Source organism: Callithrix jacchus, chromosome 4 (genome assembly GCF_049354715.1).
Source record: "Callithrix jacchus isolate 240 chromosome 4, calJac240_pri, whole genome shotgun sequence".
NCBI classification, from domain to species: domain Eukaryota; kingdom Metazoa; phylum Chordata; class Mammalia; order Primates; family Cebidae; genus Callithrix; species Callithrix jacchus.
The window spans coordinates 152,927,134-152,942,294 of record NC_133505.1 but is presented as its reverse complement, the minus strand read 5'-3'; the positions used below and the strand labels follow the sequence as shown (position 1 = coordinate 152,942,294).

The window sequence follows — 15,161 nt, the reverse complement described above, 5'->3', positions numbered from 1 at the left end:
CCTTTGTAATTTTTCCCAAAGTTTGCAAACTTTAGATTTTTTCCCATTTTTTTCATAGTGGAAAGATGAAACCTAAAATAAACATTTATTTTCAAAAGGTATATGAAACATAACACCATGATATATAATCTTATATTTCAAGGATATAGAGGTCATTTTCCAAACATGTGTTCTGAAAGAAAAAGACCCCAAAAGGTACACAATAAAAACCAAGTATTCCATTTGCTTTAAAATGAAACTACAGTCTTCTTTCCAAATAAAGCAATTGCTCCATTTCAACCACTTTTTAAATGTGTGTTTAACGTGTTTGTTGTGTTTCAACTAAAAAAGCATGGGATTAACATTTTCTTGGATCAAGTTTTTGCTAAAGGGCAGGGGGTGGTATTTCTCTGCAGTGACAAGTGACAGAAAGTTGGCCTAATGCGTGAGAAGATCACAGAGCTGGGAGAAACAATAGATAAAACACTAGCAAGGAACAAGCATTTGAAATGTGAGAACTGTTAAAAAAAAAAGGATATAGTCATAATCCAAGAAAAAGGGATGGCAAATATATAAATAAATATGGTACTCCTAGTATTTCTAGTCAGAGACTCCTAACAAGGCAGCATGTAAACTTATAGCAAAGCCTTCCGCAGATGAGGAAACCAGGGTGAAGGTTCCGGATAATGCCAACACTAGGAAAAGGACTAAGGCCAGGAGGCCAGAAGGCTCTCACTCACCCTGAAAGAATAGTGTGTCTTTAGGGGAAGTAAGGTACCCACAAGGGACCTACTACTGAGACCCAGTGATGATTCAGCAGGCAAGCAGGCATTTTGTGATTAGACAAATACAGTGACCCAAGTGGGGTTTTGTTCCAGTTTTACAGATGAATTGTAAGTAAAGATACAAGCTTTTTGAAGATAATTGTAAATAAAGATACAGGCTGATTGAAGTTCATCAACCCTTACCAAACCAGGTAAAATTTACTGATTCTAGACTATCAAAGGGAAATCAGGGGCCACACAATATGGCTCCCTGCTCTCTCTACCACCTCCCAAGTTTTTGATGTAGTTATTTAAAAGTTATGATGCCAACACACTATGCTAGGCATGAAAGAAAATAAACAACTGTATAAAACCATTCAGGACATAGGAGTAGGCAAGGACTTCATGACCAAAACACCAAAAGCATTGGCAACAAAAGCCAAATAGACAAATGGGACCTAATCAAACTCCACAGCTTCTGCACAGCAAAAGAAACAGTCACTAGAGTGAACCAGCAACCATCAGAATGGGAAAAAAATTTTGCAGTTTACCCATCTGACAAAGGGCTGAAAGAACTAAACAGATTTACAAGAACAAAACAAACAAGCCCATTCAAAAGTTTGGTTAGAAAAATGCAAATCAAAACTACATTGAGATACCATCTCACGCCAGTTAGAATGGCGATCATTAAAAAATCAGGAGACAACAGATGCTGGAGAGGATGTGGAGAAACAGGAACACTTTTACACTGCTGGTGGGAGTGTAAATTAGTTCAACTATTGTGGAAGACAGTGTGGCGATTCCTCAAGGACCTAGAAATAGAAATTCCATTTGACCCAGCAATCCCATTACTGGGTATATATCCAGAGGATTATAAATCGTTCTACCCTAAGGACATATGCACACGAATGTTCATTGCAGCACTGTTTACAACAGCAAAGACCTGGAACCAACCCAAATGCCCATCGATGATAGACTGGACAGGGAAAATGTGGCACATATACACCATGGAATATTATGCAGCAATAAAAAACGATGAGTTCGTGTCCTTTGTAGGGACATGGATAAACCTAGAGACCATCATTCTCAACAAACTAACACAAGAACAGAAAATGAAATACAGCATGTTCTCACTCATAGGTGGGTGTTGAACAATGAGAACACATGGGCACAGGGAGGGGAGCACTATCCACTGGGGTCTGTTGCAGGGAATAGGGGAGGGACAGTGGGGGGTGGGGAGTTGGGGAGAGATAGCATGGGGAGAAATGTCAGATACAGGTGAAGGGGAGGAAGGCAGCAAATTACACTGCCATGTGTGTACCTATGCAACTATCTTGCATGTTCTTCACATGTACCCTGAAACCTAAAATGCAATTTTAAAAAAACCTGGTTTCTACAGTTGAGGAGGTTATAATTCAATACCTACATATGTATATGATAATATGGTACAGTAGTAAGTTTGAATATTGACTTACCACTTATTAAACTTAGGAATTTGGGGTAATTGTTGAATTTTTCTGATTTTTAAGTCAACCTTGCAGGGTTGTTGGAACTGATACCTGTTGTTTATAGGTATAGGTTGTAGCCTAATACCTATAAACCCTCAATAAATGGTAGCTATTGTTTTGTGCTCATACACATTAATTATTCTGTTTTACTTTCTTCAGATAAAGAAAACAATTTAATAATTAGAACAGATCCATCAGTTAATTATTAGTATTTTAATAATTATACCTTAGGATTTTAGAGAAATATCACCCATTCCAAGTTGGCTTCTATATAAATATGTTCTATAGATAAAGCTTGGTGTGCAAAGAGAATGATATTGTAGATTCTCATGTTAAGATAAAGAAATGAGCTGGAAAAAAGGTTAAATGAATTATCCTTTAATGAATTATCATAGAAAATATTTAAAACTAGGAGGGAAATAAAAGAATGCAAAGAAATAAAGACTAACTTGAACCATAAAATAATTTTCTTATGGGAGATACTTCAGCTGATTTTCCTAAAGAAGGTGACTCTAAACAATGAAATAAATCTCTGAAAGAGAGAGCAAATTAAAAGAAAACTAAGATTAATGCCAATATCTCTTAAACAAAACAATCTACCTGAATTGAACCTTAGAAAGACTGGAGAAAAAAAAACAATCACAGTAAAACAGAACTCTTACCTCACATTTTGTTTTGTTTTTCCATCACCCCACACACTTACTAATTAGTAGCACAGATTCTTAAGTTGTAATGCCTAAGTTCAAATCCCAGCTCTGGCACTGCAGCACATTTTGACAAGTTACTGTACTCCTTCATATATCAAGAGTAGAATAATATTAGTACCTATCTTATCACATTGTTGTGACAATTAAATGAGTTATGAACAAAGTTCTTAGAACATTGCCTGTATATAGTAAGTCCTAAACAGATATTATCAGATGCAGGTGCATCATCTGATATTACAGTTTTTTACAATTACAATCATTATTACAAATCATTATTACAATTACAATCATTATAAAATTACAATCATTATTACACTATTATTATAAATATAGTGAGCATAATTCTGAGAAGCATCTTAAATAAAGCTATTTCATAGAGCCCAGAAGAAATGATTCTTTGGCATCATGATTAACTTGATTGTGATTAATTTGCTTGGTGAGAATACTGTGCCAATTTGTTCAGAGTCAAAGGTTGAATTCTCCCCTGGGTCTGCTGACTATATTACATATCCACAGATTTATCCTAATATTGACCAGCTTATTCTATAAACTCTGGTTTTAACAAAGTGACTCATGAGAAAATTGAGCAGTCTAAATTCATGAATAATATTAGACAAACAAATCTATAAATACATCCCTATTGATCTTAGATTAGTCATATTGTCTTAATATATTATAAATTCTAGTACTAGAAAAAGGTTTAAAGATAATCTGGAGCCAAACATTTTATTTTTATCTAAAAAAATAGGCTCCAAGACAAAAAGCTACTAAGTAAAGATCACATAATTACTTCATGGCTTAGCTAGAAGTCTTAGCCAATGTTTGTTTTGTTTTGTTTTTTTATTACCCCACATTTATTAAATATATAATATTTTTATTCTCTATGAGAACTTTTCTTAAAAGTCTATTTTTCTATCAGTATAGTTTATTATTCCATTCTAAGCAACTTATTCTAAGTGATCAAATATGGAGCTTTGAAGGCCTTTGTAATGACTTTGTTATGAAAGAAACAGGGGTCATTTTAAGGCATTAGGCATGTAAGGTAATGCGTGACATTACTTGACTTAATTTTTTAGAAGATCATTTTGCCTTCTATGTTAAGACTAGATGGCCAAGAGGTCCAATTATGATGTTATCGCAACAAGCCAAGTGAAAGATGGTGGTGGCTCAGACCAGGATGGCAGCAGAGGAAGTGGTGACAAGCTGTCCACATCTGAATATGTTTTGATGGTAGCACCAAGAAGAGTTCCAGACATATTGCATGTGAAGTGTGAGAGAAAACAAGAGACATGGAGATCAGGGTGTAAGTCTTCATTTAAAAAGTTCTAATTTTTTTTAACCAAATCTCTCCTGCTGCTATCTATATTGTGATTTATGATGTTCACCTGTATGAAAAGAAGTTCATGACTACCTACACAATGTCCTCTTGTGACTCTGGCAGTAGCCAGAATCATACCATGTGTTATGAATGAAACCAAACAATGGCTTCTGACTTCAAAAAAGTTCACATTTGGTAGATAAAATCCCTTAAAAAGGGAAGGAGACATATTTGACAGCATTACTTATGTAGCTAGAAATTTCTGCTTGAGGTTAAACTGGTGCCATTCTGGACGTGTCTACTGAAATGAGGGAACCAAGCCCACCACATGTGCATCGACATGAGTGACAAAACAGCATTTAGGATAGAATCCATCCCCCATAAAAAGAGGGATTCAGCCACCTGAAAGCTAATTCTAAGGATGGCATAGTCTCACTACTTGGCTGTGTCCCCAGTTCAGCTCCTTATGAACTCGTATCTGGATGTCAGGGAAGGAAGAGAAAATTATGAACAAAAATATTTAAAAGGCTGCTTTCATCAAAATTCTCTAAAAAATGGAGCCAACACCATTTTGACAGACACTTGTGGAAAGTAGCCCAGAAAAGCAGAAACATTTTTCCTCACTTGGCAAAGAGCATGGTATAGCTTTGGCATCTCAAAGATTCCATGCATCAGTGAGCATAACTATTAGCAAAGGAAGCAGTGCCCTCAGAAGCTCAAGCATTCATTGCAACAATAACTCCCTAGGATATGTCAGTGGAACCCAGCAGAGATGGGGCAGATAAGAGGAATAAAAGGGTTAGAGATCACATGTGCTCTTCATGGACAAGCACGTAAAGAAACACATGCAAGACTCCCAGAAATACTTGTATGAGCTCAACTGCATTATTAAGAGGTTAAAAAAAAGAGCTAGAAAGACTTAAGTTGCTATCATCATTCTGCCCAGTTCATAATGGTGAGAGAATATATTTTTCACACTACAATTACACATTGCAGAATTTTGTGTAATTATGTTTCATAATTAGGTAGTCTATATACCCTGAAGCTCACAGGTTTGCCACATCTGTTCAATATCTCTAAAACCCAGGTAGATAGCCTTTTTGAGGTTATTATAAAAAGAATAAATTTTGAAAAACAGACTATTGTTATTTTGTAAATGATAAACACGAGAATTTTTTAAAAACAAGCAACCTTCATAAAACCAGTCATGTTACAGAAGCAATGGAAAGGGCTGAATATCTATCCACCATCTGTCCCAGTGCATATATTAAGAATATTACTCCACATAACACTTCAACAATATTGCTTGCCTTCTTTCCACTCCTAAAAGAAACAACATTTCCTATTTAAATACTTTTTAGAAGAACCTGCTTTTTTAATGAACATTTTATTGGCTTCCAAAAACTGCACCACATTGAAGAAGCCAAGTTGACTCTGTGTGCCAGTGTGCCAATTTTGCCCATATTAAACAACTATCTTAATCATGAATTACAATTTGACCTTGGCTCCACACCTCCTCATGCTTGGAGAGTATCTCTTTGTTTGTTTCTTTCTTTCTTTATATTTCTATCCTACTTACTTTTCAAAAGTCCCTGAAGTATCTTACACCTCTAATTCCAGGTGATGGAAAAGTTCATCTTACTACTATTGCAATAATTATAAACACAAGGACAGAAGGGAAAGGTCCAGTGAGCATGTCCACACCAGTATACCCAGCTTCCAAGAGCAGAATATCAGTGGTTGAGGCACTTCAATAGGTATAATATGATTGTAAGGTAGCTAGAAGAAGTGATGGGAAGAGACAAAGAGATTTGGAAGATGACTGTGATAGGTTTGACAATCAGTAAAGATCAGGTAAACTCAGTAGGTTCCTGGGGAACAAGTTCTTTATGCAATATTAGAAGCTGGCAAATTAAACAAGATACCTGTTAGGTCAAGAGCCCTGTGAAAAATCCCGTGATGCTGACCATCTATTGCCAAACAAGAATACCCAATTTAGAAAGAGAACAGAAATTTTGAGACCCATCACCAGCAATTCTAGAAATCTCATCAAAATTAGCCATCTCATAAATGTGAAAAGAGGTTATATTATCAAATTTCACTTTTGCATTGCATTTCTTCACTTGTCTTTAGCAAAATCTGTAAATCTCCAATCTTAATATGTATTTTCCATTTTCATTGCTGTTCTCCATCCACTGATATCTCAATAAGATGCTGATGTTTAGGAGGTAGGAAAACATAAGCATTGGCTTGGATGTGGAGAAAGAAGTGAAACGAATAATTCTCCAGATCAAGACATTCTGTCAAACAGCTTTCCATCTTTTTTTCTGAAAAAGTCTCAAAATTCTTGTTATCTACTGCTCTGCTCTTGTTTTTCTTTCTTTCTTTTAAATAGTCAAAGTCTTACTACGTTGCCCAGGCTAGAATGCAGTGGCACCAATCATAAATCACTGTAACCTCAATCTCCTGTGGGCTTAAACAATTCTCCTTCCTTGGTCTTGCTCTGCTCTGCTCTTGTCTAGCAGGAAGATGCCAATATCCACATTATCAGTGAGATTCAAAACTAATGTTGAGCTCAGCACTGCACATCTCTCCCACTTGGAATTAGGAAGTCCAGTTTTGTAAAAGCAAACTTATGTATTCCAAAGTGTGACAGTGTTGTGACAGAGAGAGAGAGAGACTTACCTTCCAATGAGTGAGAACTCGCCCACAACACCAAGGCGCCGCATGGCACTCAGGAGTCCTCGCACGGTCATGCCTTCGCAGAAGCAGACCACCACTCTGGCCTTGGGAAGCCTCTCTCGGAGTTTGCGTAAGAGTCGGTCAAAGCTCTTCTCCCCAGCATTGCTGTAGATTTTGTCTGAATGGGCGATGCAGAGGCCTTCCTGGGCAGCCAGCTCTTTGAAAGCATCCATTCCGCTCTCCCCATAATTCCCTGTCCAGAAACAATCAGCAGATATTTAAGACAACTGTGGCAACAACACCACTTACCAAATGGAATAACAACTTGTTAGTCACAGAAATCAAGAGAACGGACTTGCCAAAAATTTGTAAATTTGACTGAGACTGAAGGAAGATCTGGATGGATGAAAGAATAATCGAATGTAACCAATCAACTCTGTAGAAATAAGAGACAATCTGAGCTAGGGAACCCATAATGAGACAAGTTTTGTGAAATGAAGGATTGCTGCCCTATTTTACAACCATTATTAATAGTTCTTGTCCCAGATTTTAACTACATGGAAGAAATCAGTGCATTGGACTAGGGAGTTGAAAGGGACACAAAGAGAAGGCCTGTTCATATGAGGACTTGCTTCTGCTGACCACCAGGTTAAGAGGTAGCCACTCTTAGTAACATAAAACCCTGCAACATTTCCATGAAGAATGAGTAAGCAAAGTAAATGAAACACCTGGCCAGGTCAGAGATCAGCAGACCAGAAAAGCTCCAGGGCTTCATCAAAATCTACTACCCTCTGACCAAGTGGTGGGGTTATGAGAGATTTGTGCCTTATATTTTGATTTTTGTTGTATACAATTCTTATAATAAAATACACTTAAAAACTGAAAATTCCTAGAAATCAATGAGATAAATATCACACTTTACAAATTCCCTGTCTCTGTATTCCACTGATGACTTTAACCCCCATTCTATAAGCCTCTGTGTCCCTATTCGTCTCCCCAAGTTTGGGGAGTTTTAGATGCATGTGGATGATACATCTGATGCCATGTCCTCATGGTTTCTCAAATTCTCCCTCTCCATTGAAGTTTCCTGTAACCCACACACCTCCAGGGCCACACTTTTGACCTTGCTATCACAGATGTTTCTAATACCTCTGAAGGTGGATGCCAAACATCTATCTCTGTTTCCTCATTTTATCATACAAACTCACATATTCTACTACCCCTACTACAGAACTTCCTTGACCTCATCAAAACTTCAAATCCATTACCCTTCCTATTTTGTCCTTCCATCCTCATTCTCGTTTCCTTCTTAGCCCAGCTTAGATTTCATAGTCTGTCTCTTAATTGCTTTTTGCAAATTCCTTAACTCATTTGTGTTTTCCTGCCATTAATGCTAGTTAAACCCAACCAGCTGCCTAATCCATGTCTACACCTGAGCACCTAAATATGGCCGAGAAAGACTCAGAACCTTGCTGAATGGTTTTCTTTAAAATTCGTGAGGGAATTTTATGCAAAAAGGGATATTCAATAGCACAAGGAAATTATACTACATCACCCCTGTAAGAAAATTTATTTTGGGGGGGAGTTTTCCGAGATGGCATGGTAGGAACAACTCGGGACTGCAGCTCTCAGTGAAGGTGCAGAGGGTAAGTCCTAGCCGCATTTCCAGATGGATCTTTGTTGCGTGCCCGTTTCAGCCAGAGCCACAGCACAGCAGCACCCCGCACAAAATGCACTGATCTGGGTGCCCTGTTAAACCGGCAATCTGAGATTTGGGAGGGCAGATTAGCATATCCATCTGATTAAACGGGACTTGGACAGTGAGCCAGACAAGGAGATTCCCAGGAAGTGACATTTGAGCCAGTGCAGTGGGTGCCCCACAGATCCCGGTGCCCCACCAGCAAGCGACTAAAACACCTGGGAAAGAGTCAATCATTCAACTTAAAAAAAAAAGAGGGAGAAAGGGCTCTGAGGCAGGGAGCCAGGTGATCAGGCTCGGTAGGTCCCACCCCCACAGGGACAAACAAAACAGCGATTTGAAACACTCGGGGCTGAGAGTTTCACTGTGGGCACAGCTCAATCCAGGATGGTGCAGCTCCATGGGGGAGGGGCGTCCACCACTACCGAGGCATTCCGCCCCTACTGAGGTACACGCCCATTGCTGATGTGGCCTGCCGTTGCCAAGGCAACCCACCATAACAGAGATACTCCGCCAACAGGGCAGAGCCCACAAAAGCAAGGCAGAGCCCACGGGCAACAGGGCGGAGCCCAGGACAGAAGAGCGGAGCCCACAGGAGCAGGGCGAAGCCCACAGCAGCAGGGACTGGAGTGGACCTCAGCAGTCGTAGAGTGGAGGGGCTAGACTGGTAGAAGGAAAACTAAGTAACAGAAATATTTCATCATCAACAATCTGGGCATACACTCAGAGACCCATTCGAAAAGCCAGCAACTACTCAGACGACAGGTGGATAAATCCACAAAGATGGGAAGAAACCAGCGCAAAAAGGAGGAAAACACCCGAAACCAGAACACCGCACCTCCTACAAAGGACCAAAACTCCTCACCAGCAAGGGAACAAACCTGGACGGAGAATGAGTGTGACGAAATGACAGAATCAGACTTCAGAAGGTGGATAATGAGAAACTTCCATCAGCTAAAAGAAAATGTTCTAAATCAATGCAAATAAACTAAGAACATTGAAAACAGATTTGAAAAAAGATTCGAGGAAATGATAACAAGAATGGACAACTTAGAGAGGAATATGAATGAATTGAAGGAGCTGAAAAACACAACATGAGACTTCACGAAGCCTGCACAAGTTTCAACAGACGAATTGACCAAACAGAAGAAAGAATATCAGAAGTCGAAGATCAACACAATGAAATTAAACAAGAAACCAAGATTAGAGAAAAAAGTGCAAAAAAGAATGAACAAAGTCTCCAAGAAATGTGGGACTATGTGAAAAGACCCAACCTACATTTGATAGGTGTACCAGAATGTGACGAAGAGAATGAATCCAAGCTGGAAAATACTCTTCAGGATATTATCCAGGAAAATTTCCCCAACCTAGCAAGGCAGGCCAACACTCAATTGCAGGAAATACAGAGAAAACCACAAAGATATTCTGCAGGAAGAGCAATCCCAAGGCACATAATCGTCAGATTCACCAGGGTTGAAATGAAGGAGAAAATACTAAGGGCAGCCAGAGAGAAAGGTCGGTTCACCCACAAAGGGAAGCCCATCAGACTCACAGCAGATCTCTCGGCAGAAACTCTACAAGCCAGAGGAGAGTGGGGGCTGATATTCAACATCCTTAAAGAAAAGAACTTTCAACCCAGAATTTCATATCCAGCCAAACTGAGCTTCATAAGTGAAGGAAAAATAAAATCCTTTGCGAACAAGCAAGTACTCAGAGATTATGTCACCACCAGGCCTCCTTTACAAGAGCTCCTGAAAGAGGCACTATACATAGAAAGGAACACCCAGGACCACCCATTCTAAAAACATACCAAATGCTAAAGAGCATCAACAAAAAAAAGAATCTGCATCAACTAATGGGCAAAACAGCCAGGTAGCATGAAAATGGCAGTATCAAATTCACACATAACAATATTAACCCTAAATGTAAATGGACTAAATGCACCAATCAAAAGACACAGACTGGCAAATTGGATAAAAATCCAAAACCCATCACTGTGCTGTATCCAGGAAACCCATCTCATATGCAAGGATACACAAAGTCTCAAAATAAAGGGATGGAGGAAGATTTACCAAGCAAATGGACAGCAAAAAAAAGCAGGAGTTGCAATTCTCATCTCTGATAAAATAGACTTTAAAGCAACAAAGATCAAAAGAGACAAAAAAGGTCATTACATAATGGTAAAAGGATCGATACAACAAGAAGAGCTAATGATCCTAAATATATATGGACCTAATACAGGAGCACCCAGATACATAAGGCAAGTTGTTAATGACTTACAAAGAGACTTAGACTCCCACACAATAATAGTGGGAGACTTTAACACTCCACAGTCAATATTAGACAGATCAACCAGACAGAAAATTAACAAGGATATCCAGGGCTTGAACTCAGACCTGGAACAAGCAAACCTGATAGACATTTACAGAATTCTCCACCCCAAATCCACAGAATATACATTCTTCTCAGCATCACATCACACCTACTCTAAAATTGACCACATAATTGGAAGTAAAGCACTCCTCAGCAAATGCAAAACAACTGAAATCATAAAAAACAGTCTCTCAGACCATAGTGAAATCAAGTTAGAACTCAGAACTCAGAAACTAACCCAGAAATGCACAGCTTCATGGAAACTGAACAACTGGCTCTTGAATGTTGACTGGATAAAAAATGAAATGAAGGCAGAAATAAAGACGTTCTTCAAAACCAACGAGAACGAAGACACAACATACCAGAATCTCTGGGACACATTTAAAGCCGTCTGTAGAGGAAAATATATAGCAGTAAGTGCCTATATGAGAAGAGTGGAGAGATCCAAAATTGACACCCTATCATCAAAATTGAAAGAGCTAGAGGAGCAAGATCAAAAAAACTCAAAACCTAGCAGAAGACAAGAAATAACTACGATCAGAGCAGAACTGAAAGAGATAGAAACACAAAAAACCCTTCAAAAATCAATAAATCCAAGAGCTGGTTTTTTGAAAAGATCAACAAAATAGACAGACCACTAGCCAGATTGATTAAAAAGAAAAGAGAGAACAACCAAGTAGATGCAATAAAAAATGATAAAGGGGAAATAACCACAGATTCCACAGAAATTCAAACCATCATCAGAGAATATTACAAACAACTCTATGCACATACACTAGTAAACCTGGAAGAAATGGATAAATTCCTGGACATCTGTGTCCTCCCAAGCCTAAACCAGAAGGAAGCCGAAACTATGAATATACCAATAACAAGGTCTGAAGTCAAGGCAGCAATTAAGAGCCTACCACACAAAAAAAGCCCAGGTCCAGATGGGTTCACAGCTGAATTCTACCAGGCACACAAAGAGGAGCTGGTACCATTCCTTCTGAAACTATTCCAAGTAATTCAAAAAGAGGAAATCCTCCCCAAATAATTTTATGAGACCAACATCATCCTGATACCAAAATCCAGCAGAGACTCAACAAGAAAAGAAAACTTCAGGCCAATATCCGTGATGAACATAGATGCAAAAATCTTCAACAAAATACTGGCAAACCAATTGCAACAGCACATCAAAAAACTTAGCCATCATGATCAAGTAGGATTCATCCCTGGGATGCAAGGCTGGTTCAACATACGCAAGTCTATAAACGTAATTCACCACATAAACAACCAAAAACAAAAACCGCATGATTTATCTCAATTGATGCAGAGAAGGCATTTGACAAAATTCAACAGCCCTTTATGCTAAAAACCCTCAATAAACTCGGTATTGATGGAATGTATCTCAAAGTAATAAAAGCTATTTACGACAAACCAACAGTCAATATCATACTGAATGGACAAAAACTGGAAGCATTCCCTTTGAAATCTGGCACTAGACAAGGATGCCCTCTCTCACCACTCCTATTCAGTATAGTACTGGAAGTTCTAGCCAGAGCAATGAGGCAAGAAAAAGAAATAAAGGGTATTCAAATAGGAAAGGAAAAAGCCAAATTGTCTCTATTTGCAGATGACATGATAGTATATCTAGAAGACCCCATCGTCTCAGCCCAAAAACTCCTGAAACTGATAAGCAACTTCAGCAAAGTCTCAGGATATAAAATCAATGTGCAAAAATCACAAGCATTCCTATACACCAATAACAGACTTAAAGAGAGCCAAGTCAAGAGCGAACTGCCATTCACAATTGCTACAAAAACAATAAAATACCTAGGAATACAACTTACAAAGAATGTAAGGGACCTCTTCAAGGAAAACTACAAACCACTGCTCAACGAAATAGGAGAGGACACAAACAGATGGAGAAACATTCCATGTTCATGGTTAGGAAGAATCAATATCGTGAAAATGGCTATACTGCCCAAAGAAATTTACAGAATCAACGCTATCCCCATCAAGCCACCATTGACTTTCTTCACAGAACTTGAAAAATCCGCCATGAACTTCATATGGAACCAAAAGAGAGCCTGCATAGCCAAGTCAATTCTAAGCAAAAAGAACACAGCAGGAGGCATCACACTACTGGACTTTAAACTATACTACAAGGCTACAGTAATCAAAACAGCATGGTACTGGTACCAAAACAGAGATATAGACCAATGGAACAGAACAGAGGCATCAGAGGCAACACAACATATCTACAACCATACAATTTTGATAAACCTGACAAAAACAATCAATGGGGAAAGGATTCCCTGTTTAATAAATGATGTTGGGAAAACTGGCTAGCTACGTGCAGAAAGCAGAAACTGGACCCCTTTCTGACACCTTACACTAAAATTAACTCCAGATGGATTAAAGACTTAAACATAAGACCTGGCACCATAAAAACCCTAGAAGAAAATCTAAGCAAAACCATTCAGGACAGAGGAGTAGGCAAGGACTTCATGACCAAAACACCAAAAGCATTGGCAACAAAAGCCAAAATAGATAAATGGGACCTAATCAAACTCCACAGCTTCTGCACAGCAAAAGAAACAGTCACTAGAGTGAATCGGCAGCCAACAGCATGGGAAAAAATTTTTGCAATTTACCCATCTGACAAAGGGCTGATATCCAGAATTTACAAAGAACTCAAACAGATTTACAGGAAAAAATCAAGCCCATTCAAAAATGGGCAAAGGATATGAACAGACACTTTACAAAAGAAGACATACATGAGGCCAACAAACATATGAAAAAATGCTCATCATCACTGGTCATTAGAGAGATGCAAATCAAAACCACACTGAGATACCATCTCATGCCAGTTAGAATGGCGATCATTAAAAAATCTGGAGACAACAGATGCTGGAGAGGATGTGGAGAAATAGGAACACTTTTACACTGTTGGTGGGAGTGTAAATTAGTTCAACCATTGTGGAAGACAGTGTGGCGATTCCTCAAGGCCTTCGAAATAGAAATTCCATTTGACCCAGCAATCCCATTACTGGGTATATATCCAAAGGACTATAAATCGCTCTACTATAAGGACACATGCACACATATGTTCATTGCAGCACTGTTTACAGTAGCAAAGATCTGGAACCAACCCAAATGCCCATCGATGATAGACTGGACAGGGAAAATGTGGCACATATACACCATGGAATACTATGCAGCAATCAAAAACGATGAGTTCATGTCCTTTGTAAGGACATGGATGATACTGGAGAACATCATTCTCAGCAAACTGACACAAGAACAGAAAATGAAATACCACATATTCTCACTCATAGGCGGGTGAGGAAAAATGAGAACACATGGACACAGGGAAGGGAGTACTACACACTGGGGTCTATTGGGGGGAATGGGGAGGGATGGGGGAGCTGGGGAGGGATAGCCTGGAGAAATGCCAAATGTGGGTGAAGGGCAGGAAGGCAGCAAAACACACTGCCATGTGTGTACCTATGCAACTATTTTGCACATTCTACACATGTACCCCAAAACCTAAAATGAAATAAAAAAAGAAAAAGAAAAAAAAGAATTTATTTCATTAATTATTAAATATAAAGAAATCATTTCATTATTAAATATAAATATTTCATTAGTTATTTCAACCTTTCTCTTCCATCTTGAAATTTCCAAACTACCAAAACCATACTTACTCCCTGTTTCAACTTTGTTGTCATTTCATACTTTAATAAGAACAGATGATCAAAACTGTTGGAACAGAAATAGTCCATCAGAAACTAGTTCAGCCTCTCACTACTACATCTATAAACATTTCTTCACAAGCATTTATATTATCTATCATCCTTTCTGTTGTAAATTTGAAGTGTGTCTACTGCAGGTTAGAGCCAACCCCTGCTCGTGGACACTAGATCCCATCACTTTTTGTCTATTCAAGCAGTTTCTCCTACAGTTGTTCCATCTCTTGGATAATCAATTTCTCCCTCCTATCGGTGTTAATCAAAAAGAAAAATACCCTTGACCTCATTTTCCCTCTTGAGTTACTGATTCATTGCCCGTTTACAGCAACAATAGTTGCCTAGGTCAATGTATTTACTTCTTCCATTGTCTCCTTTTTGGCATTTTTTTTCATTTTTT

At 38.6% G+C, this 15,161-nt stretch overlaps 1 protein-coding gene across 8 annotated transcripts in view; it reads right to left on the bottom strand.

Annotated features, from left to right (window-relative positions):
- Window positions 1–15,161, bottom strand: part of GRM1 (glutamate metabotropic receptor 1) — a 420,197-nt gene that overhangs the window by 272,452 nt on the left and 132,584 nt on the right. For all 8 annotated transcript variants that reach the window (XM_078370258.1, XM_078370256.1, XM_078370257.1 and 5 more), the window contains exon 3: window positions 6,962–7,211. In XM_078370258.1, coding sequence (XP_078226384.1) covers window positions 6,962–7,211 — 250 coding nt within the window. The remainder of the gene's footprint in view (window positions 1–6,961; window positions 7,212–15,161) is intronic.